The sequence below is a fragment of the Andrena cerasifolii genome, chromosome 2, assembly GCF_050908995.1.
Source record: "Andrena cerasifolii isolate SP2316 chromosome 2, iyAndCera1_principal, whole genome shotgun sequence".
NCBI lineage: Eukaryota > Metazoa > Arthropoda > Insecta > Hymenoptera > Andrenidae > Andrena > Andrena cerasifolii.
This window is the reverse complement of record NC_135119.1, coordinates 13,778,046-13,803,227: the sequence shown is the minus strand read 5'-3', so window position 1 is coordinate 13,803,227 and position 25,182 is coordinate 13,778,046. Positions and strand designations below refer to the sequence as shown.

Here is a 25,182-nt window from a genome sequence, read left to right as displayed (position 1 = left end):
TTATGCATGATCGACCATCACGCCGCGGAAAATTCGTCGTCCGTTGGCGTGCATGATATTTAGCTACTAGGTAATCTAAAACAGAAAAATAAAACGGCGTTTTATTTTATACATATGTAGCTTGAAATTGACATACCAGGAAAAAAACTAAAAAATTTATTGAGCAGTGTGGAGAGTTTTAAAACTGAAAGGTTTGAACCTTTAATTTTTGCTATCCAATTTTGCGCCAATTTTCTTACGTAACAAAAGAAATACAGAACTTAGCGGTATTTTGGTTTATGAAATTTAAGCTACATATGTACGAAGTAAAACGCCGTTTCATTTTTCCGTTTCAGAATACCTGGAAGGCAAATATTATGCACACCATGGGACGACGAGTTTTGCGCGGCGTGACGCATAACTCCTATATTTATTATTAAAAATGGATACATAAAAACATGGTCCAAATTTCAGATGAATCGAAATGCTATTTTATAACATTCTTCACAGTGACTAAAACGCTACACGTGTGCAAAATTTGTAACTATCTCATACATAACCAGCTGCATAAATCACAAAATCTTTATATCTTAACTTTCTGAATATTCTTCCTTGACAATATTTCGCACAGAGAGATTAATACCTCACTGAAGCACCAGTTGCTAATCTGCAACATCTCTATTGCGGACGATTATCATACTATTTCCAATAATCCCGAAATTTTCAAATTCGTACTGCGGGCCGCACGCGTGAGAACGTAGCTTAATGGAGCTTTGGGGGTAGCCAGACCAAAATCGCTCGCTGATTACCATCAGCACGAAACGTACGTCGCAACTAGGGAAATTCTCGCTCTATGTAGTGTCACGCGCGTATGTACCATAATGACAAACGAAATGAATGCATAAATTACGAGCGCGGTTTCGCTGTACATGACGGTGTTCAATAATCAATATCCTTTGCGTGTCTTACGCGCTAGTGATTAATCGCTTTCCGGCCGTCAGAATGCAAATTACTTCACAACAGCCGCGCGTATTCCATTGATAGCTATCGTTTTACCATTGTTATAAGCTGCTTCGCCTATTAACAATATTAACAATTACATTAATGTATTTAGTATTCCTAGTTGCTTTGTTCATGTATTATCTGTTGACGCATTCATTATCCCTAGTTGCGCATCGCTGGACATTCCTGATGGCATTTTCAACTCGTTAATTGTATTTGTTAGTTGCTGAAGGTTTATTCGCGATTTGATTTCATTACGGAGCAAGCATAGTACACGACACGCGTAGTATTTAAATATCCAATGTGAATGCATGCTCTAGTTGATCTGCATTCTAGATAACCTCGAACAACGATACACGATATGCAGATACATGTCTCTTCTTTCGCGAGTGTTGTCTTACGGAACATGAGATTTCAGGGTCTACGCGGTAAATCATCAGACATTTTACTTTTACAGGTATTCTGCATGTCATCGCACGCGTAGTAAAATTATTATATTAAATGTAATGCTACGCGTAGTACTGCAACTATACGACTACTAGGCAAGTATATACATGAGATCGAGATTTAATTAATTGCAGTTGCCTTCAATTTTTTTTTTCAAAATAAGGTGAATGTCCAATTTCTGCTCATACCCCAATTTCTGTTCACTTCGTGTTTTTCTTATTATTATATGCGTTACGTTTGTACTATAGTTGCGACAAAAGAATTCTAAACTATTTAAACATTTACGCGAGTGTTGCACGAGCTTGGGGCAATACATACAACGCCTTTTTTGCATGAGCAGAAATACAGAGATTTAGAGCATTATATATTTAATAAAAAATTAGTAATAGTTAAACATCTTGAAATATTTTTCTTAAATAGTTTTTCAATTGGTTGATTTATTATTAAAGAATTAATCAATTACTCTGCAAATTTTCATCGCAAACAAAGCTTTTACACCTTCTTTAGGACGAGTTACCTCTTAAATCAGCAGAAATTGGGACATTCACTAGACTCGTACAATTCCTTCATTCACAATGTCTCCTTAGAAAGAATAATTTTTCACCATATACCACATATTTTGCAAAATCCTTTTGCCTAAACTTGTTCAAGTATTTTCTTAAATCACCTTTACGTAATATTATAAAACAGATAGATCGTGACACTATATTGAAAATATGATTTATTATTTTGTATTTCTCACGCATCTCTGTGATTCGCATCGATCCATACGTCTATCTTGTTGAAAGTACCCTACGCGAGACACGTACTTATGAATGTCTAAATTTTCGATTCTTCCGAAGTTATCAGGGCATGCAGGAATTCCAACGCCGGAAGACCGGCTTTTTATGCGAAAAATCGGATCGCGTATAAGGAACACTGGCTTAACCCATATCGAGGTCGTGGTTTGTTTAGTTCGTTCTACAGGAAGTGTACGGCTTCTTCGCTTCTAAAGGGGAATCTTTGGCTGAGAGGCAAACCAGCAACTTGCAGACCACCAACGTTGAAAATCAGTGACAACTATACTGTTCAACGCAGCGATGTTCAGCGTCGCCTCTCCTAAACTCAACTATATCAAAACTTATATTCTAAAAACAGAAATTCAACGAAACTATTTATATTCTAAATAAATAACCTTTATATTCTAAAAACAGAAATTCAACGAAAATATTTATATTCTAAATAAATAACCTTTATATTCTAAAAACAGAAATTCAACGAAAATATTTATATTCTAAATAAATAACCTTTATATTCTAAAAACAGAAATTCAACGAAACTATTTATATTCTAAATAAATAACCTTTATATTCTAAAAACCGAAATTCAACGAAACTATTTATATTCTAAATAAATAACCTTTATATTCTGAAAACAGAAATTCAACGAAACTATCGTCGTAGAAATAATTAAAGCGATTTCCCTAGTGAAAGGAACAATAAGAGATCAGATTGCAAATTCACCAGACACGTACTAAAAACACTGATGTGAACTAAAAAAAATTTTACACATCTAAATACGACTACTATGCAAGTTCATAACCCGTCCATGACTACAACGAAACTTTAGAATGCCTTGCTAGTATCTCGTTACGTACAGAATAAAATTGTAGTGCATATACTATTAACGTCAGGCAACCTAATGAAATCTTAAACGCAAGTAGACAAATTTGAGGATCGAGATTTTAACGCCAGTCTCCTCACGAATTGCTCGATCAGTTTGGAAAAAAATTATATTACCACTGTGTACACTTTAGACGAACACGGCAAATGCGATTTTAAGAGGTGTCTGCTGAAAAAATGATTTATCGAGTGACGTCACGTTCATTGGAAACGGGCAGTGTATAAATACGAGCAGATTCAATGTTGCGTCCGCTTCGTGGGTACGTACGATGAACACCTTGCCCGAGCGAACGTTTCCGCGAATTTATTAGGAAATTCGACGCGACGAAAGCGCGCGCGGGCGGCGAGCGTGCATCCGTCAGGGTGTATCGAGATTACGCGACTGATAAAGCGAATGGAACTACTGGCCAGCAACCTCAGCGAACACGAGAGGGAATTGCAGGCCGCGCTTGCGTCTCGGCGCTGCCAGCACGAGGTGCATTTAGGCCATCGCGAGGCACACGATATGCCAATTGCATTCGCCGGTTCTACGTTCCGGAAACAAAAGTAAAAATCAACGAAGTGCGTCGCGATTCCTTTATCGGGCACTGAAATTGCACGCGCCGGATTGTGGTACTGGGTGTCTGAGAAGTACCTCTTACCTAATGGTAAATATCTATTGATATTTGCACACAAATCGTTGGCATGTGATTATAGTTACTTAAGGGAACTAGACAGTTGAAAATCGATTTTTTCTATTGCATTTTCCGAAAGTACTAGCTTTTCTCAATAAAATGCCGCTTGGTTTATAGTAAAATTTGCAAAATTGTAGATTTGGCAGCTAAAAACGTAAAAAAAAATTAAGAAGTCACCGGATCTTTTTTAGGAAAATCTCGAATTTTTACAGACCATATCAGAGGTTTGCGCCGAAATGACACATGTTCTGCACATCCTGTAATTTTTTCCAAGTCGATTTGAACCTCAATTCGCTCGCAATCAGGAAAAAACGAAGAGGAAAATATTCGAGAAAAACGCATTTAAAGTTTCTGGGCAAAGGTGACGGTATATGTTGGCGCTTGACGTTTTTAGCTGTCAAATCTGCAATTTTCCGAATTTTACTATAAACCAAGCGGCATTTTATTGTTATGCCTAGTTAGCTTTCGAAAAAGAACGCGAGATTCGGGAATTTTTTGTGGAATATCTACTGTATATTTTTTTGCAACCATTGCGAATTGCCATTTTTTGCAGTGATTGCGAAAAAACGGGAGTACAAGTCGATTTGAAAAAAAATCAGCATATGTGAAACATGTCTAGTTACGACCTGAACCTACGCGTAAGTCTGTGAAACCTTCTGTTTTGACAAAAAAAAAAAATAATAAAATTGCTCTTTTCCATAGCGTAGGATTATCTAAAAATTCGAATTATTTTGGAAATTATAGCAGTTTCAAAAATTGACTTTAATTTCTGACATAAAAATTTCCACTGAATTGCTTGTAAAAAGTCCTACGCTAGGTCAGAGATAATATCGACGCGCGTTACGAAAAGTAGCACGTTTCATTTTTTGTACATGCAGTTGTCCGTAAGAAAGAAAAGAAACGTGCCACTCTTCGTGACGCGCGTCGATATATTCCTGTTTATATATCTTTTTTGTATTTCCTTCCCAGATGGTCCAGTCATTCCCGGGAGTGTGGGCCAGTTTTTTTTGCAGTGCTCCGGGAAGCCATTCTGTACAATTTTCCATAAAAAGAACTTCTTTCTATCAAAATAAAGATTGCTTTAACACTGTGTAAAAAATCCAAGCCCAATATATTTATTTAAACGAACAAAAAAATCCCAAATTTTTTAGTGGCTTTTGGGTGGGGTCCCCCCTTAAGATCGTATATTGCATCGTAGTTTAAGCGAGTGTCCTTTAATTGTAGGTGTAATTTTTACTCACATATCGTAAGTAATGCATGCACACCAAGAACGCAGCATAAAGTGGTCTTTCTTTTGCTGTCGAAGTACTTCAGCTTGTTTGTTAATCTTTCCAATATTTACTCTTTACATACGAATGTCTAGGTTTTTGAAAAATATTCTACAAATCGAACATCGATATTATCAGAAGAAAAAAAAAATCTAGCAGAATAAAAATACATACTTTAAAACTGTATAAAAAAATCCAAGCCCCATATTTTTATTTATACGAACAAATAAATCCCTAATTTGTTGTAGCTTCCAGGTGGGGTCCCCCCCCCCTTAATAGAATAAGAATGTATCTGAATGGCATAGAAAGCCGAATAACTTTTATTCGAATAATTACGTTCTCATTACTTTTACTAGTCGTTATTCCCATTATACCATGCAATGCATTTATTATTTGTGAAAACAATTATGAGACAGTAGGTAGAAAAAACAATCAAAGGTTATCCGTATCATTATTCGAATAATTTCGTAATAGGTAGCAGCATATCGTATTAGAATAATGCCCCAAATAAACTATTTAATTAAATATTCACGAATTACTTAGATAGCATGGAATTGTCTATTCATGAGTAACGAATAATGATCTGGATGGAAATATTTGATAGAAAACATACCACCTCTGTTTTCTACCACTCTTCCTGCGAGAGGGAAAGATCAGAAGGGTGCGCAGCGTGATCCTAACGGCGCTACGAATATTTATAGCAGGATGGGTATTATTTCAGGAAAATTATGTGCATGTTTACTGACTGTACGGAATCGGCCCGTAAACCGAGGGAAGCGTGGTTCCGGTCCCCGCCTGAAGAGCGCCAATCGAATTCACGTGATCGGGCAAAGGGGGCGCATCACTCCTGTTCCGCGTCGCGCCAAGCTCAGCAGCCTGTGAACTCTGCAGAAGATTCACGACGGAGTTGCTCGTTCGAAGATCGATCATTGAATTTTTATAATTGTTCACGAGCTGGGGCGATCTCAGATCGTCCATCGCTGTCAAATCCCCGCAGGACTTGTGCAAAGCCCGCGTTACATTCTCCTTCCTAAATTGCTTCTGCTTCGCAGAGTTGCCTTTGTCGCGGTTGCTTCTTTCGCTGGCATTCTCTTTGTGCCATTCGCGTCTTATTAGAGAAAGCGCTTCTCGGGGGGAGTTTTCTCTGAATCTCGACACATCCTGATTATCATCGGATGAACATTCGTCCTTCACTATCGCCGTTTGCTCCTTCAGGGGGCAGTCGTAGTTTCGAAGAAGGGTCACATCGACTGTATAATTGCCCAGTTGCCTCCTTTCGAGTGCCTCCGCCTCCTCGTATTTCTCATTCACCCTTGACAAATCCAGTGGTGGTGGAATTTTTGAAATTTTTACGCGCCTTAGGGCCAAAGTCGTTGGCTCTTTATCAGTAGGATTCGTCAGATCCACCTGAGAAGCGAAGTATTTCCGACTTTCTGCAGTGTTCTGGTTGTCGTATGAGCTGGTGTAGTAACCGAGGATGGCAGGTTTAATGTTAGATTGAACACTGGACTTGGATGACAAATCTGCTGCGTTAATGCAGCGATCAGTCTGCAGTGGAGAGTTTAATATTCTTTCAGAAACAGTTAAATCGGGCAAAGATTTGCAATGATTCTGTTCCGAGCACCACATATTTTCTTTTGTCCACGAGGCACATTCGCTTCCAATTGGAACCTCAGCTTTCTTGATCGATGTTACGTTAGAAGTATCAGTTTGGGTAGCAAGCTTTGACCCAGAGACGTTCTCCTCTGATCCACAACCAGACAGGAATTGATGTAAGTACTTCGAGTCCTGAGGTCGCACACCTCCTTCGTCGGTTTGAATATTTTGAACAAGTAATTTTTCAGTTGGATTCTCAGGCACGAAACTATACGCCACTGTTTTCTCATTATTTCCATCACTCTCGCGCCACGAATTGGGTGAACCTACTACATACTTAGAACTATTCATTTGCTGACTAGCAGCTTGATTAGCTGAATAAACTTCATCTATTGGTTCATTATTGAGACTACTTTCGTATTCATTGCCTCGGTGTCTAATTCCCTCCGTCGAGTTCAGCTGCTCGCAACACATCGTGCACCTAGTTGGCGTGCAAGGGTTACATGCACCGTACTGTTTAACGTTATCCATGTTTATTTCGTTACCTTGTGATCGTTGAAAACCCTCTCCAGCTACCACTGTATCATCTAAAGCAGATTTCTGCACCGAAGTCGCGTCACGACAGCTGGTTGGTTCCTTTGAAACGTACACCTCATTCCCTGGCACAATTTTCACTAGTAACTTGCTATCCTTCGGCGTGGACGTAACGCGCAACGTGCTCTTCGGACAGTCGCTTTTCTGAGGGGACTCACCGACGCACCTTTCCTCGTCGACAAGTTCGGGAGTGACGTTCAATACACCTCGAGACTTTCTGTCGTTTATGCTGCTGACCGACGACTGGTTACTCTGACTGGTGAGCGTTTCCGTGCTGCCGAATCCGTTGTTGGTGTATTTTGAAGCTGCGCCAGGATTTTTATTATCGAAGCCTTTAGGAAACTCGGTGGCATAGTTCGTAACGTCGTTGTCTGGCATGCTGGAAAAGAACTTTCTTCTCAGGTATCTGTTGCGCTCGAAGATCTCGTGAAGCCTTTCCCTAGTTCCGCTGTAACTAGACTCGCTACCATAATGCTCGTTAATCCTGTTGTACACTTGACTGAACTTGTCTGCGTCGAAGGGGCGTCGGGACTGATCTGTCTGAAGTAGCGGGCTCTGATCTTTTTGATATCCGGCAGACCGTTGACTTTCTCTATTCTGGCTGAACGATTGATTATACGGACAGGAACCGTATCGCTTCTGCGAGTCATCCTGAAACTTACACTGGCTGTAATCGTCGAAGAAATAAGTCCTCTCGAATTCTGTTTTAGGACGCCAGCTCCAAGGATACGTCTCGCCGACGTCGGGCTTCGGGAGCTCACTGTTTGGCGCTAAACCTTCGCTCGTGTCCCCGCTCGGTTCTATCCAGACGGACAGCGCTTTTTGCACTTGAGGTACCGAGTGTTTCTGGTAATTATGGAACTTCAACACTGGCTTCTTAGAGTGGCGATGATTGTTCAAGTGACACATTTTCTCCAGATAGTTGATCTCCTCCGCGAGACTGGTCCACTGGGCACTCTTCTCCAAGTCCTCGACGCGCGGCAAACTAGTGTTCGACATTTTCACGAGTTTCGCACAGTCTTTCATTGGTCAACAATAGGAGTTTCTATTGCAAGCACTAGAATCGCCAGTTCGTATAGAAATAATTCTAAGAAAAAAAAAGAACGAATTTCTCTTTGGAAGGATGTTTATGACTTGTATGACAAGTTTATGTGTCGAAGCGAACACTGTAGATTTGGCACGTGACGTAATACACCCTCGGTGTACGAAGTTTGTGAAACTGCAAACGTTATGGTCAGTTAAGGGTAGTGCTCCTTCTCGAGAATTTCTGGGGAAATTTTATAATTGCTTATTTCCCATTTCTCGAGAAATACTATAAATTCTCGAGAAACTTAAGTCTAGGAAAAATATTATAAATCTTATTTATTTTCGTAAATGAATGTATTACTAGTTAATCGCGAGCGTATAAACACATCTACAATTTATAATACATCTTATTAATAACATTAGAACCTATCTGAATTCCAATAGAAAATCACAGTACAGAAGATTCGATATTATTAACTGCTGAAGGTGCTCTTAAATTCTTGTTTAAAAATTTAGAAAAATTGTACACTGAATTAAGTACCTAATGAGTTTCTTGTGGCTATTAAAGAAGAAATATAGAAAAGAGGAGATAAGACTATTGTGTCCCGTATCAAATTTTTGCACGACCCAGATTTTTTTCCAAAAGGGTCAAGAGACGCATTTCTTCATTTAACAGCCAAGATAGATTTATATAAAACGTGAAAATATAACAGTAACAGATTTTGCCACAAAAAAAAAATAGATTCGCCGACGCTACATTAGACGCATTGTGCTATTTAAAAATAAATTTTAAAATCAAAAAGTAATTTTTAAAGTAAATTTTGAATTAAATAAATAAATTTACCAATTATATTTAATATCTATTTTTTCATTTACACAAGTTTTGTATAAATTATACAGGAATAAAATTATTTAGTTAAAGTTTTCTTGTGTATTTGATAAATATTATCAACATTATTCCAGAAATATAATTTTTGCAATATTCTTTTTCAATCTCTCGAGAATTCTCGAGAATTCTCAAGAAATATGATCTCATTTCTGATTTCTCGAGAAACAAAAAATATGGAGAAATCAGGAACACTCGCGCCAGTTAGCAATCTAGCTTCTCAAAAAAACTCAAGTTGTTTGGACCAATTCTAAACAAGTTATGCGATTTTAAAAAGTGTCCGAATATTAATGCGAGTCACTGTATATTATAGAAACCACATAAATCCACATTCTACTTTCTATAATATCGCAGATTTATATACACTAATGCTTTTGATACTGTGTACACAGTTGTTGCGACTAGAATATCTAAACAAGGATTGTCCCAAAGCCAAGTTTGTCGAAGATCCTGACGAACGTCACGGCTGTCGCACATTACGCTAACGTAAGATTCCCTATCTAACCAGGATAAGAACTTGCCGGAAGTTCGCAACATCTGCGTTTCGTATTTTCGTAGAACCGAAAGTTTCCATCGTTAGATGGAAGAGGAGAAGTTCAATTAAAATGATAATTCGAAAACATTTATGCCTTTTTGCAGTGAAACTAGTGGGAAAGAGCTACACGTTACGTGCACGCATGGCTGCTCTACTTCAATGGTGAGTAATCTCAAAAGTTCAAGTTTGCAGAAAATGAAGCCGGCGTTCAGTTATATAAACCAGGGTATAAATATCGTATGACCGTTCCATGCCTGTATCTGTCTAATTGTAAATGAAATTCAATCAGCTCTTTGTTGCCTCATGAAGTGCGTTTAACATATAAATGATATAACACTATATACTGACAGTGAGGCAGTTTGAGGCTACCGAACTCGGTGATAATAAAACAAAAGAAACTACTTATATTGAAAAGAACTATTTATGTTTTGGCTTTAGCTGTGGGTTCTTTTTTTAGACGAACACTTGGTATTAACATAAAAATTGGAAAAGAAATGGATTAATAAGTAAAATATGAATAAAAAGTGTTATAATATATATGCCTTTATTATTCCACCTTCTTCTTCTTTTATTTTCAGTGTCTTTAAACTGTAACTAATTTAGTTTGTATTTAAATGCGTTGTGTAGTTAAATTATAGGTACATAGCGTTACTCGAGTCTTTCACTACTACGTACTAAGTACCTACCACTTTCTTTGTGCTATATCTACTATTTTAATTTAAAGAAACGTATATTATTCGTTCCGTCACTCCAGTTCTATTTCAGTAGATAAGTAATGAACGTAAAATTGTAACATTTCCTATAAGTTTGCAGTAAAATAAAAATTTAAGAAGCATTATAAAATCAGAAGTACTACATATTTCACAGGAATTAAAATCATTAAATATCTCCATTACGATATAATTCTTCCCCGACATGAAGTGACAGTTCAATTTTTATAAATCGGTGATAATGCTGTAGTAAGTCCAGTCGAGGAAAGAGGATAAGAAAATGGTAAAGTGAAACAGTATTTTCAGACGCGAAACTTGTTAAGGCGAATACTGTAAGAGTGTAAGACGTTCCGTGTGGAGAAACTTCGTTCTCCGCTCGTTTCGATCAAGTGCAGAATTAATTGCGTGATAATCAACGATGAAGAATGGAAAGTGTGCTTCGGTTGAGCAACCGGTAGTCGTTTCTGGAAAACTTGGTAACGTGCACATCGTCGATCGACAGGATTATAATTAATATCCATAATTACACTATAAAAACGCCGGTGCTGTCGACAAACGTAATTAACACTCTCCTAGCCACATGCTCGATATTTGATTTAACACTCTGGATTAAGAAGCCGACAGCTTTGCAAGGGAAACTTGCTGCGTAATTAGCTGAATGAAAATCAATCGTTAGAAAACCATCGCACCAAATGTTACAACACACAAAATTCCCGACAGGAATGTATCCAGTATTTTTATTAACGAAATTCTATAGAGTGATTTGAGGCTTCGATTCATTCACCAGGTAAAATTATTTCCTTGCCTACAATGATCACCCAATTTTCGGTTCTGATTGCTATTCAGGAAGTTCGAGTGGGAAACTGTTTCATTAGAACCAACTATAATGGCGGTGAATTATCCAGCGGGGAGGAAGAAACGTGTCAATTTGCAACGAACGTGTGACCAGATAGAAGGGAAAATGTGACGAGGTATCTCGTAACTCGTAACACTTTCTCCTGTCCCACGAGGACCGTTTTCTTTCGCGCAGGGATTCAACGCCGAAGGGAGGAGGCGGAATTAGTCGAGGCGGCTTCACCCTTATTTGAGCGTAAAATGCTCACAGGCGATCAGAGGTTCGTGCCTATTAAGATTAAGTGGTCGGGCTGGATGAAACACGGTTACTTTGTTACTCTCAGAGCGAGATTTTCCCTTGAGAAAGGTGCTACGTGCACACTCATAACTGGCATTCTATTCAAATGAGGAATGCCATCCCCAGGCGCAGCATAGAGCTGTTTGTTCACGAGGAAGAAAGGAACTTTTTATCGAGCAACGATTTCACCGTGAATCACGATACTCTAATGATCCACTTCTTCTGCCTTTACGTAAATTTATGCAACACGCTGCCCGACCGACTTGTCAATGGAATACTGACGCTTGTAAACCAGCAGTTAGGGAGCAGCTTCTTGGGGTTGCCACGGCCGATCGCAGATAATAGTTCAGATCATTATGTCAAAGGTGAGACGGCCACTGTTAATCAACTTTCAGTGTCCGAACGGTCAACTATAAAACGTAGTACTTCCATCATCTTAAGTATACCGGTCAAAACGAATGCAATTCCCACTATTTCCGGATAAAATTGGTATTGTACGTGTTAACGCGCTGTATGGAATGTAATGGCATCAAATAGGAAACGTATAGTATCAACTGTTGGAACCAAATAGGAGATTAGTGATGCGCGATATTTATCGATAACTACTGTACATTAGGGTGGCTCTTATTCACTCTTGGTAAATTTTTTTTTCAAGAGTTTCTTTGGGGCACCCTCCAGAATAGTTGAAAATAATTAAAAAAAATCCGTGTAAAGTTTGAGCTCGATCGGATAACGGGAAAGGGTGCCCCTGGGTCTTTTAGATCATTATTTAACAGCTCGCGAAGTCGATTTTATATAATATCCTCCGAGTTATTCTTTAAATAAAAAAATATGTCAAACAGAAGTTGTAGATCCAGACAAGGAGCATCTTTTATGCTTTATTGCTTTTTCTCGAGCGACAAACAGTTTTCGAAGAAAGTTCGAAAAACTGAAAAAAAACTTTTTTTTTCTTAAATTTTGAAAGTTGAAATGCTTCTAGAACACTTTTTATTTATGAAGGCGAACAAAAAAAGGAATTTTTATTTTGGAAGACTATTTTTTAAACATTTAAAGGGGGGCATATAAAATATTAAAACATAAAATCGAAAAATAGCCGAATTTTCAGGGATTAATTTCACCCCCTTTGAGTGAATTTGGGCAGCAATAAAAAATTGCGTTGTAATCAGGAGGAAATCCTCTACATAATCACAAAGTTTCAGAATTTTCTGACTTTCTTGATTTTTTTGAAAAATTGCATTTTTTATCCTCAAGCTGCAGTCGAGGTGAAGAGTTTAGAATTTAGATGCTCCAGTCCACTTCCCGCACTTGAAATCCCTCGAAACTCACCCTACCAGTTTTACACCGTCCTTTACATCCTCCCTTCAAACTCTCAGGCCTTGTAAATAAACCATAACAAACAAGTACGAATGTAGACGGAGTTATAGCACATTTTACAGAGATGACATTTACAGTACCTAAGTACTTTGAAACGATAGCAAATTACAATGCATCAATTGTCCATGAATCAATCAAAAAAAATTTTTTAGACGGGCTTTCACGTTACGATTCTGTATTAATACTACGTAACGATGAGCACCTTTTGCTGCAATTAGTATCAGAAAATAACGAAGGAACTACTTGCAAAGGAGAAAACATTAACTGGAATCAAGGCTATCAAGCGTTCTGAGCTGTGCTTTTCAGTTTATAACAGCGTATGCCTGTCTGCATGGAAGAGTTTGAAGCATACTTCTTATTGTGGATTCAGATTATGTATTCTTATCAGACAATGAGTCTATATACAGTAATACTGTTCAAAGATGAATCAACTGAAAGTGAGAATAACAAAAAGGTGGCTATCGTCGCTCGTAATTACAGAAATTGGCTTCTATAAGTCTTTAATTAAATGAATTTAATCCAACCATTGTATTCCCTTTTTCATATTTCTCTCTCCGTTTTCTTAGTTGCGATGTGTTTCATATGATTCACTTCTTGGAAAGTGAATACAGCACGCGTGGAATGTCAAAAATAATTTTTTCGTATTTCTGAACAGCAAAAAATAGAAGCTTCTACCGTCAATGGAATACAGAAAGAACCTGAAAGATGGCGAACAATTACAGAACAGTGTATACAGACTGATTAAATGGTGTTCACGTAATTCCAATTAAAGTTGACGCTTTACTAGAGGTTTTTAACGAGCTTATTATCTAAACTAATGGTAATTAATATTTCCTAGTTACACGGTGTTTAAAGCAACATTTTTCTTATTTATAAGCTGTGTTTCAGAAATTCCTATTCGTACCAAAATAGGAATCTTTTCAGGCTTGACAATGCTGAAATTGAGTATTTCTTTACATCGTTGTGTTAAACTCTTTTAGTCATTAGTTCTTTCGTTTCTCTACTTTACGCTCTTTGGATCATTCTAGTTTACTGTAATAAACCCGTTAAGTAAATATCAATTAATTCGCGAGAATAATTAGCAAGTTAATTGTGCATATACCAATTAAAAATGTTTTCACAATATCATGATTAATCAGAGAACGTTGATTTCCAATTCCTTGGTTCTGTAAAATATTCAAACTAAATCTTGGGATATTTCATTCGAGAAACTAGCAATCATAAAGGGTCAATAGATTTTGAAATTAATTTTGAATATACAGAACTAAAAAAAAAAGAAAGAAAAAAATGTCAATTGGAGCACAGACAAATGCTGAAGTTGTAATTTTATAATATAATTTAGGTAATGATTTTCCCAATTACAATTATTCTCAGCCACGGTATCTGAAATTTTACTGAAATTTCGAGAATTCGTAAATGAATCATAAAGGGTCAATAGATTTTGAAATTAGTTTTGAATATACAGAACTAAAAAAAAAAGTAAGGAAAACTGTTAATTGGAGCACAGACAAATGCTGAAATTGTCATTTTATAATATAATTTAGGTAATGATTTTCCCAATTACAATTATTCTCAGCCGCGGTATCTGAAATTTTACTGAAATTTCGAGAATTCGTAAATGAATCATAAAGGTTCAATAGATTTTGAAATTAGTTTTGAATATACAGAACTAAAAAAAGAAGTAAGGAAAACTGTCAATTGGAGCACAGACAAATGCTGAAATTGTCATTTTATAATATAATTTAGGTAATGATTTTCCCAACTAAAATGATTCTCAGCCACGGTATCTGAAATTTTACTGAAATTTCGAGGTACCTGAATATTGTGTAAACATGTCATTTGGCATATGCCACAAATCCCAATATCGATAGTTCTTATCAGTAGCCGCATTACTGAATGGCAATGTCAGTGCTACATTATCGGTATCACGTTCATGTTTGCATTTGGATAAGTGATTCGTCATATTTTTTTATCGATAATCACACTCCGAAAAAAAAAATTCGCAACACCACCGAAAAATAATTTGAACGAAACAGTACACTTCATGATCGCGTTCTACTGGCATAGGACGTAACTATATGGATTCAGGAAACACGGTGCATCTCCATACAATTGACCGCAATTTCGTCACGTGTTCCCCGTTAAGTTCCCTCATATAAACTTGTCATACGTAGTCTAGAAGAGCTATGCCGTGCACGAGCTCCTAATTAGGATTCAAGGCATGGACTGATTAAGCTCTTACTACGCTGCTCGCGATGACCTTGCCCACGTACGCTTGAAAATTTGAACCGTTCGGCTCTCCATCGTATTCACACCGTTTTCATACACCTATGCAACGAAACAACACTTTCGATCTCGTCAATTACAAAACAACCCAGCAATACTACTCCACTCTACAAATCCCCATTATACTGTGCATTGTGCGAAACAAATAGAAGCTCCTCCACTCGGGCTCTAAAACAGCTCAAAGCACAATTTCTAAGTTCACGTTTCTCACGTTCCCCATTGTTCACGTATCGATGCTCCGTACAACTTCCTCAACGTTGCACTCTGAAATGCTGATCGACGGTTTTAGCTCCTACGAACACTTACAAGTAACTACAATTTTCCGTGCTCAAGCATTTCACTTTCACGATGAAAGTTCCTCGGGTGTGTCAGGCTCGCTTGCGAATTTGGGGACTTTTCACGCGCGCACTGCGGCGTAGACACTGCCGCGCGAAGATCGAGGCTGAACGCGACGGAAGAGCGCGTCGACGGAAAAGCGAACGGAACCGCGGGAACGTGCCTAGGCGCGATAATCGTTCTGCGACCAATAAACGTATCGCGTGTCCACGTTGTGCCGTGGCGAACACCGTGCGCACCCCGCACGCGGGCAACGGTTCTTCTTGGGCGTCTGGTACAACGACGAAGGCCTCTGCCGCGAAAGAAGCGCGCCGAACGTCTGGTGCTCGCGCGAATTCGCCGACGGTTTTCGCACTCCCGCCACCTCCCGCTACGGCTGCTGATCCCGTGACATCCGTATTTTCACCCGAAACACGTAAGTTTTCATGGGGGCCAGCCTTGCGTGCACAATATCGTTTCAATCACCGGAGACTGCATAACTAGTTATCGGCTGTTTATGATTTATTAAAAGTGGGAGCTCCAAGCGCCTAAATAATAAATGAATAATGGTTAATTTTCAGATGTATGAAGATGCTATGAATATTATTCGAAGATTACACCGACCCAAAAATGGCTAAGAAATGCGTAAAATAATTTTTCTTATTACTTTCTTAATAGTATGGCTAGTAAATATCAATTTATACTTTTCGATATCGGCGCCAATCGCGTTTTTTTTTTAAATTAACTGATTTGACTTAATAAGATTATTTGACGCTTTTCTTAGCCATTTGGAAGTTGGTTTAATTCTTTTTTAATTTTATTTTATTTGCATATTTTTATTAGGTGAGTTACTGTGAAAGTAAGTGCAGTGGGCGAGGAGCACTACTTGCAAAGGGACAGGGTTTGTCGGTTTTTATTTATAAATTTGTAAAATTCGAAAATCGGGTTTTAAATTTTAAAAAACTGGTGTTATATACTAGAATTAATATGCAGAAGTGAATTAATTATTTAATTAAAAACGTTAACATTTTGACTTAAAATCGCCTCGGATACAAACACTTTGTACAAGTTAACAGTTTATTGTAAATCTAATCTTCATGAGTTCATATTTAAAAAAATACTAAATGGAATAAAGATTAATAATTGGGTACCACCTTTTAAAAGATTTACATTTTGTACGGATTTTAGTCATTTTAATTTTTTTTTTGCTTTTGTATAGATAGAGTATATTTTATTGTCATATTTTTGTAATTCCATAATATTAAGCGAACTAAAAAATTTTAAAATATGTACAAATATTTATTTACTATTTTAATTATATTTTTTTGTGAAAATTCGAAAACCGGTTTAACCGGTTTTTTTTGGGAATAGTGGAATTCGAAAACCGGTTTTTTTCAAAAGTCGATTTTTGTATAAACCCTAGGGACAAGCATACGTTGCCTTAAGTAGGGTAATAATCCTAGATGGCCTTGTTATCGGTGAACTTGATCCAACCAAGCATATGTAACACATACAATGTGTTAATAATAAAACAGATTTCTTATTTTTGGTGTAACTTCACAAGTACTTATCCGATTTTGAGAATTCTTTCTTCAAGGCCTAAGTTGATTCCAGCTAAACTAAATGCACTAAGTTTCATGAAAATCGACCCAGTGGTTACGTATAAATTCGCGGCAAATATAATACATACACATCGAACTGAAAACCTCTTTTCTTTTGAAGTCGGCTAAAAATACGAATCTAGATATCGTAATGGATATTTGACATAAGATCTAAGCGTCAAAAGAGTGAGGGAACGAACCGTGAATCAGCGACTAAAGGAGTAAGATCACGCATCACGTGGCAGCGGCCGTCAGAATTTTAACTTGAATCGATTAAATTGGTTTGATTAAAACTACACGGATCCAAGGTCTTTTAGAACAAACTTCTACGAAAAATGGGGCAAATCTCGCGAACGTTGTACCCAATGACTTAAGAAATATAATTTAAAAAAAAAAATAGTGGTTACAAATTCAGTAGAAAAATTTTCTGGACTAAAACAGTTATGCAATATTTTACCACAGTCACGGATTCCTAAATAAATACATTGTCAGAAGACAAAAAGTTGAGTTTTAATTTGCGAGTTAAAGAGGTGGTGTGCTTAAAATAACTTCACTAATTATTTAGGGTAAAGGACCCAATTACTGACACCTAACCAATTACTGTCACCTTAAGCTATTTTACTCAGAATAACGAATAAATAAACTATAGTGTATAATCTATAGTATAGATTATAGGTTGAATTACATAATTCTTTTTATGTATGACTTTACAACGTTTATTTGTTCGTTATTTTAAGTAAAATAGCTTAAGGTGACAGTAACTGGTTAGGTGTCAGTAATTGGGTCCTTTACCCTATATTTCAGCAACATGTTCTCAAGATTTTATACTTGAAGAATCTGCAGAAAGCTGAAGCCACTTGTTTTTTTCTTCAAACTGTCCAGGTGTACCGTCAAGGACCCACTTCCTGATCACTTAAGAGTAACTACCGCGGATTTTTAAGCGTGTAAAGGGAAAATTTAACCAAATTTAAAAGATTTTTTGCTACTTCAGTAAATCTATGTTTTATTTTTAATTTGGTATTAGAAAAAGTGCACACATATTGATAATTATTTTACAATTTAACTTTGAAAGTGAAAAACGCAAAGGGAGCAGTTTCTGATCACCTTCACACGTTTTACTATGAGCTATCAAATTTTGCGTATAAATTTCAAAACACTTCATAATTATTTAGCATTTTGTTAAAACAAATTTGTATCATAATAAGCTTATTATTTGGTTTATTTTCCTAAACTGACCAGGAATTGGATTCTGATCAGGAACTGGGTCCTTGACGGTATGTTACCCCTCAAATAAGATTCATTATCTCATATAATACATATTCATGCACGGGTTGTTCAAAATTACACGAATAAAGTTAATTAATTAGTAGAACTCGTAAGAAGGAACAAAACAGTTCATCAGCACGTTCTTCATCGCGCTTTCAGCGCCTAACTGGTACGATGAGTTGCGATCTTAGCGCGGAAGTGGTTGTAGTCAGAAGGTTCGTGAGAAGTTCCTAAATTCGGAATTAAGTCTGATACGTGTGATAAACGCCATTTGAAGGCAGTTTCCAAATGGACATACAGTGACTCGTAGATTTGTTCAGAGCATTCATATAATTTATTCATCTGATTGTGAGTAACAGTTTCTCATTCCTTGCTTTGAAATTAGGCAGATGAAGTGCTGGTTGGTATAATTATAGAATAAAGTAATTCTACATTTATAAAGAAGGTTTATATCAGTATTGATAGAAAAATGCAGAATATTTAGAATTATAATTACTACGTTCCAATAAATGTCTTATTTTTTATCTGAATAAGAAAATGAGTTACTACATACTTGAAAATGAGTCGCTCAATTTTTTACAAGAATTCTTCTATAAAATACCCAATTTCTATTCGTACAGTGGCGGACGAAAGAAAGTTTACAACTTTTAAAATCGCATAACTTTTTTCGAATTGGTCCAAACGACGTGAGTTTTTTTTTGAGAAGCTAGAAGGATTAGTTTTCTAAGTGACGTGTTTCGTCGTTTTGAAAAAAATGCAATTGATCGGAATAGCAACAAAAATAATAAAGGTTGTTTTTTAAACTTGTTTTTTGCGCCTGTAATGAAAATGAAAAAAACCCGTTCGCCTAAAATTTCATTAAAATTGATTAACGTTGCTCTATGCTACAAACCTTTAAATATCGCAGAATATTTACTACAAACTACTACAAACTATAAAATAAACCTCCATACCCTATTGTAATTTCATTTTCATTTAAACTGTGGATATCTAGTAACTTGCCTTCTTCTATCGTTTGGCAAATAAAGATGTCTGAAAGGGTTCTAATTAATTCAGAAGACTTAGAATAATTAATTAAAAAAAAATCTTGTCCCCAGTGAAAACGATTGGAATTCAAGATGTTCTTGGAAGCAAATACGCAGAATGTGAAGTGTTGTAGTCTCGTAAGCTTACGTTTTAGCAGTACTATTTTATTACTTCGACTCACGACACCATACAATAAAGCAGTAATTACTGCTTCTGAGTTCTAACCACGTTGCACGCTGTGCTCCGTTCGGTCTTGCAACTAATTACTCATCTAATTTGCGTGAAGCACGAAAATACCATTTCGATGTTCATATTCTCCCGACAGCTATTTGCAATTTTGATACGTCGGTGATAATTTTAGCACTGCACGCACGCACACCTCATCTCCATCGTGACCGAACGCTTTATCAATATAAATTTTCACCACCGCGATCACACTGTACGTATAAATTTCATTTTTCGAAGTGATTTTACATTTTACAAGCTTGTAACGCGTTTGCATTAACAGAGCCGCGTAAATTGTTACATCACTGCCTCGCGAGCGAAACAATATATTCACAGTGAGTGAACACAAGGTCGAGGCGAGGGAGTTCGTTTAAACTTTGAGTGCTTGAAGGAAAATTTGTCGAGTTACTAGAATTTTGTTTCTCGAATGTACTGCCAGTTGGGGGCTGCAAACTTATAATAAGAAACTGGCGCGACATCGGCTGGAATTCAGCCAATTTGCAATAAACAACTTCGAAGTTGCTACTCCACTGAACAGATTATCGATAAAAATGTCGCCCAGATGTCGTCCTACGCTGGTATCAATCGTTTTCAGAGATTAGATAAGCCTGCGCGCACAATCGGTGTAAATGTGACGTGCGTCCGTCTAATTTTATAGCTTGTACGTAGAAAGCGGAAGTAACCGATAACTTCGGCAAAGATGGAATTTAAACGAACGCGTCTGACGTTTTCAAACTCCTTTTGAAATTCATGAACTACAAGAATGTGAATTCGCGTGGACATTAATAATGGGAGGTGAGAAGTAGATATAAGATGTTACTAATAAGGGAAGTTTCAAAAATTCTGAAACTTTGTGAATATGTAGGGGATTTCCTCCTGATTGCAACGCAATTTTTTATTGCTGCCCAAATTCACTCGAAGGGGGTGAAATTAATCCCTGAAAATTCGGCTATTTTTCGATTTTGTGTTATAACTCGGGAACTGTAAGAGATAGGAAAAAAGTTTCGAGACAAAAGTTACTTCTTTTAATTAGATCTAGCATTTGGTAAAGAAATTATTTTACAGTTTACGAGTCATGAATGTTTCCTGAAAATTTGGGGCCGAAATTCGCAAAAATATTGACGATGTAGAGTATATTTCGATATTTTTGCGAAGATATAGAGTATATTTCGATATTTTTGCGAAGATATAGAGTGTATTTCGATATTTTTGCGAATTTCGGTCCCAAATTTTCAGAGAAAATCTGTAAATTTGGAATTCCTTATAAAATCAGAGCAATACAGTATGACATAAAGAGTACCACCTTATTTCTCGAAATTTCCTCTGTGAAATGTGTGTTTCGAAAATGAAAGAATTTTGGAAATATTACAGCAAAAAGTAAATCTTAGCCGCACACTAAAATGCAGTGTGAATGTCTAAATTTTGAAACTTGTTTTTATTTTTAAACACTGGTTCTAACTCTGATTCGTTTATAAAATTTATACATGGTCCTACTGGTGGAATCTTCCTTTTTAATATTTAAAATATGTATTAAAGACAGTGTTCTGTTACAGTTTTCTAGATTAAGCTTAATGAATCCTCAATGGCAAATCCTTATCTTAAAGACGTACCGCTTTATGTGCATTTGATGAGCAACGAGGGCATCAAGCGTATCTCAAAAAGTGTCAGAACACAGTACAATATGTTCAAAGCGTATGTAAATACATTGACAAATGTCAGCAGTTAGTCATAAGTGAGCTGGAATCCTAAATATACACTCCTACACAATCCTAAATATTACAGATAAATTTATATAATATATATTCTTTGTACTGTGTACCTACACAGGACTTAGGTACCTACCTACGTTTAACAGATAATTCTCGACAGTTGACAAAGACTTCACAAAGTGTCCACTTTTATGCAAAAATGTTTTTTCAAAATAGCTTACCGAAACTCTGGGTATTAAATATGTAATCAGGATAAATGTTCCGAGTTCAAAGTAGCAATTCTTCAGAATCCTATCAGCCTTTCCATTCAAGAAAAGCATTTTGCTTAGCAAAGTTTCTAACGAACATCATTTCAAATTTTTTAAACAATCCTCAGTGTATTGACAACAGAGATAGGTTTATTAATTTCACCCTGAATGGGGAAATAATAATTTTCACCGCAAAATATCTCCTTCACAACTGAAATTTCTTAGTGTGAACCATTTTTTTTACCATGTTCCTAAATTTTAAATACAATCACATTAATCGCTTTACGAAAAACTTTGTATATGAATTATTATAAGTTTATTAATGTCTTCAAATTTCGAATTTCTCGAGGTATGTCCTCGGATTAACACGTCACATGCCATACATGTAATTAACCGTGAAGTCCTTAATTACTTATTAATTAAACATGCGATAAAATAGTCACGTTACTTCTACCACACTCCTGCAAATTTCTAAATGTATAAAAAAAAATTAACACACACAAGTTCTCCCCTTACATGAACTATATTCACCTATATAAACTAGACCCTTTAAAAACATTTTAATTATTGCACTTATAATTAATCAATACGCTACGACAAGAATTACTCATTTCGCATGGTTTCTCGTTCGCGCGTAAGACATGAAAAAATTATATTCAAAAACTTCCAAAGCTTCTAATACATATTAAAACGAGTAACAAATGTTTGACAAGACAGTATTTTCGATTTCGGCGCTGCAAGTGTCTTTATTGTTCGTTCATTCTGAATGTTATAATTATCTTTATGACATAAAATTCTCAATAATTCAATTGAAATTACCATTCTCGTCTCTATCGATTTTACATTCTTGTAAAAGTTCCTGGTTTAATCCTTGACGTCTGACATGCATTTTCTATTAGCCGCTTCGAGTCACCTAAATAACGCGTTGTAAATCAAATTACCCCGTCTTTCTTAGGCATTCTCACAGGAAGTCACCATTCAATAAACCACTAAAATTTTTTAAATAACACGCGGTGTACAGAAGACATTCACTTGCAATACCGACAGCTTCGATTTAAAACCCAGAAGCAAAATTTGACAGTGCTGATTCCTGTCCCCAGTTTCAAGTGATGTATGCATTTTTCACTCGTTTCAGCGTATAACCAGACACTTCCGAATCCCCGAACACATTTAATCTGACCCTGTCACATTTCCCTATAATGTACTCGAACTCCTTCATTAACCATGCACGTATAACTCGGCAGTCAAAACTACTACATACATGCCAGTTTCTCGCTCTTTTTCTTGTAACAGCGTCCATGCTCAACCCATTGCAAAACAATTGCACGGTCCCCTTAGTGCAAACGATTGCACCTGATGCCATGCGTGACGAGCAACTTCCATGCTCTGTTTCTTTCGAACGGGTGTGTTCCGCGAAAATAATTTGAACGCCGTCGAAACGAGCGAGGAATCGATCGATCGATTTAAGCCACGATTCAGGATGTCTCGCAAAGTTCTTCGAAGCACGGACTTGGTTTATGACTACGAACGAGGCGGCAACAAATTAATCAGCCGCGTAATGGATACAAATTAAAAAAAAAAAAGAAAATTATTAGCATGTAGCGTTACCTTGGCAGTCCTCTCTGTAGTGTTGAGATTTTGGTGGCGGCGGAGGCGCGTTCGAGTATTCTATGGTCGAGCCAAAAAAAAAAAAAGAAACGAAAATGATAATTAGCGGCACTACGATTAATGGTGAAATAAAAATCACTCAGCATGGAGGATCACTGTAAACATTCGACGAACTTTCAGGTTTCAAACAAAACACTCTCTTGCTCGGCGTCGATCGATATTGGTGTCCGCTAACGAACCACTTGAACGATGATGCTTTTGAAAAAAAAAATATAAAAAAAATAGAAACATGTGGGTGAACGGTTTAATTGTATTTTGAGAATGGTTAAATGCGTTACGATATAAGTGGAGGGGAGCAGGTTCGGGACAATGAAAATTTGCCGCTGCTTCGTTTCTGCGCTTTGGAAATGTCGCTCTTCTAATTTGGAATTTCAGGTAAAGTTGTATAATTAGAGAGTATTGTCGTCTATTTATCGCTCGACGATGCGTTACAAGTTACAAATGTTAAACTATTGCTACAATGAAACTAGGCACTTAGGTATGGTTTTTTTTTTAATGAAAAATGATATTTTAACAGGAAATGTAAATAAGAATTAAGAGGAACGTTTTTTGGAAATATGGTTAACGAAGAAGATTGCAGAGGAAGAGTAGTATAATAATTTTGATGGATGTTACAAAAAGGTTGTTTCAGTACAATTAGGCATTTCGTCGTTGTTTCGAAAATTTCTATTAACAACGGGAGGATATAGAAATAATACTTCAATTTTTAATACTTCATTCTACTGAATTTCGATAAAAAAAAGTACTGTAAGATCTTTGAAATTGAAAACAAGTAGGTATTATTTGAAAAGCCCAATATTGTGTATGCGAAAGAATGTATTATTATGAAGAATTATATTATTTATCAGTTCACCATAAAAACAATTCGGAATTTCATATTATAATAGATTGAAGATGATTACTTTCGATAATGAAGACTCAAATCAATGAAAGGAGTTTTTTTGTAGGATATGTACCATTAAACCAAGAGAGTGGACATAAGTATAAACTTGTAATTATAGATCTAATTTTACTTTTGCTTATGTTTTAAGTAAATATTAGATATTTCCGTAATATATAGTTTAACTGAAGCTCTATGTATCCTTATTAAAATAAGTTTTGTTTGCTTTATCGTCAAGAACATATCATTTTTTCTTTCATGATTCGAAGTTTACAGTTTTGCATAGTTATGTCGTCGTATCAACAAAATCGACGTAACTTTACAACAATAATTAAAAATGATGAGTATTATGGGAGTTTCGCAGGCAGTAATGAGACATTTTTACACTGTAACTTAAATAAATAGCCCCCCAAAAAATCCCTTTAAGCGCTATGTTAAAAAAAAAAACTAAAATGATATCACAGAACGAAGTTGAAGAATGTTATAAAATTTTATATCGAGGGATATACTTTGTGGAAAATTGGCGCAGACTGTATTAAGAATTTTATAAAAATGTGGCTGTATTTAATTATGAATGCAAGTCAGTATTATTTAAAAATGGAATATCAAATTTCGAATTTTATTAATAAGTGTTAAAGTACTGGAATGATTGCTGAAGATTTTAAAATAAGTACTGGTAATTTGGTGTGCTTTACGAAGGATTAATTTTAAAGTCGAGAAAAATGAAACTGTAAATTGTACTATCTAACGAGAACATGGAAGTTTTAAAAATTCTTTGCATGTAACTACGAAGAATGGGTGATAAAATTTGAACATAAGATTAAACTACATCGATTGAATTTATAGAATTACATAAGAGTAGCAATATTTGTCCACTTTAGAACAGAATTTAACAATACGCGATGAAAAGTACATTTTCTGAATAAGACACAGATATAAAAAATGCTTCAAACATTCAAATAAAAACTAACTTGTATCATGAAAAACTTTGATAATGATATAAATTAACATGATATAAATTCCATTGAAAAAATTTAATTTTATCATAAAAAAGGAGAAATAGAAATCTCAATC

General features: G+C 36.2%; 1 protein-coding gene across 1 annotated transcript in view; it reads right to left on the bottom strand.

The window, feature by feature from the left end:
- Positions 1 to 25,182, bottom strand: part of Cap (Cbl-associated protein) — a 181,733-nt gene that overhangs the window by 8,959 nt on the left and 147,592 nt on the right. The window contains exon 22 of the mRNA XM_076807232.1: positions 23,169 to 23,228. Coding sequence (XP_076663347.1) covers positions 23,169 to 23,228 — 60 coding nt within the window. The remainder of the gene's footprint in view (positions 1 to 23,168; positions 23,229 to 25,182) is intronic.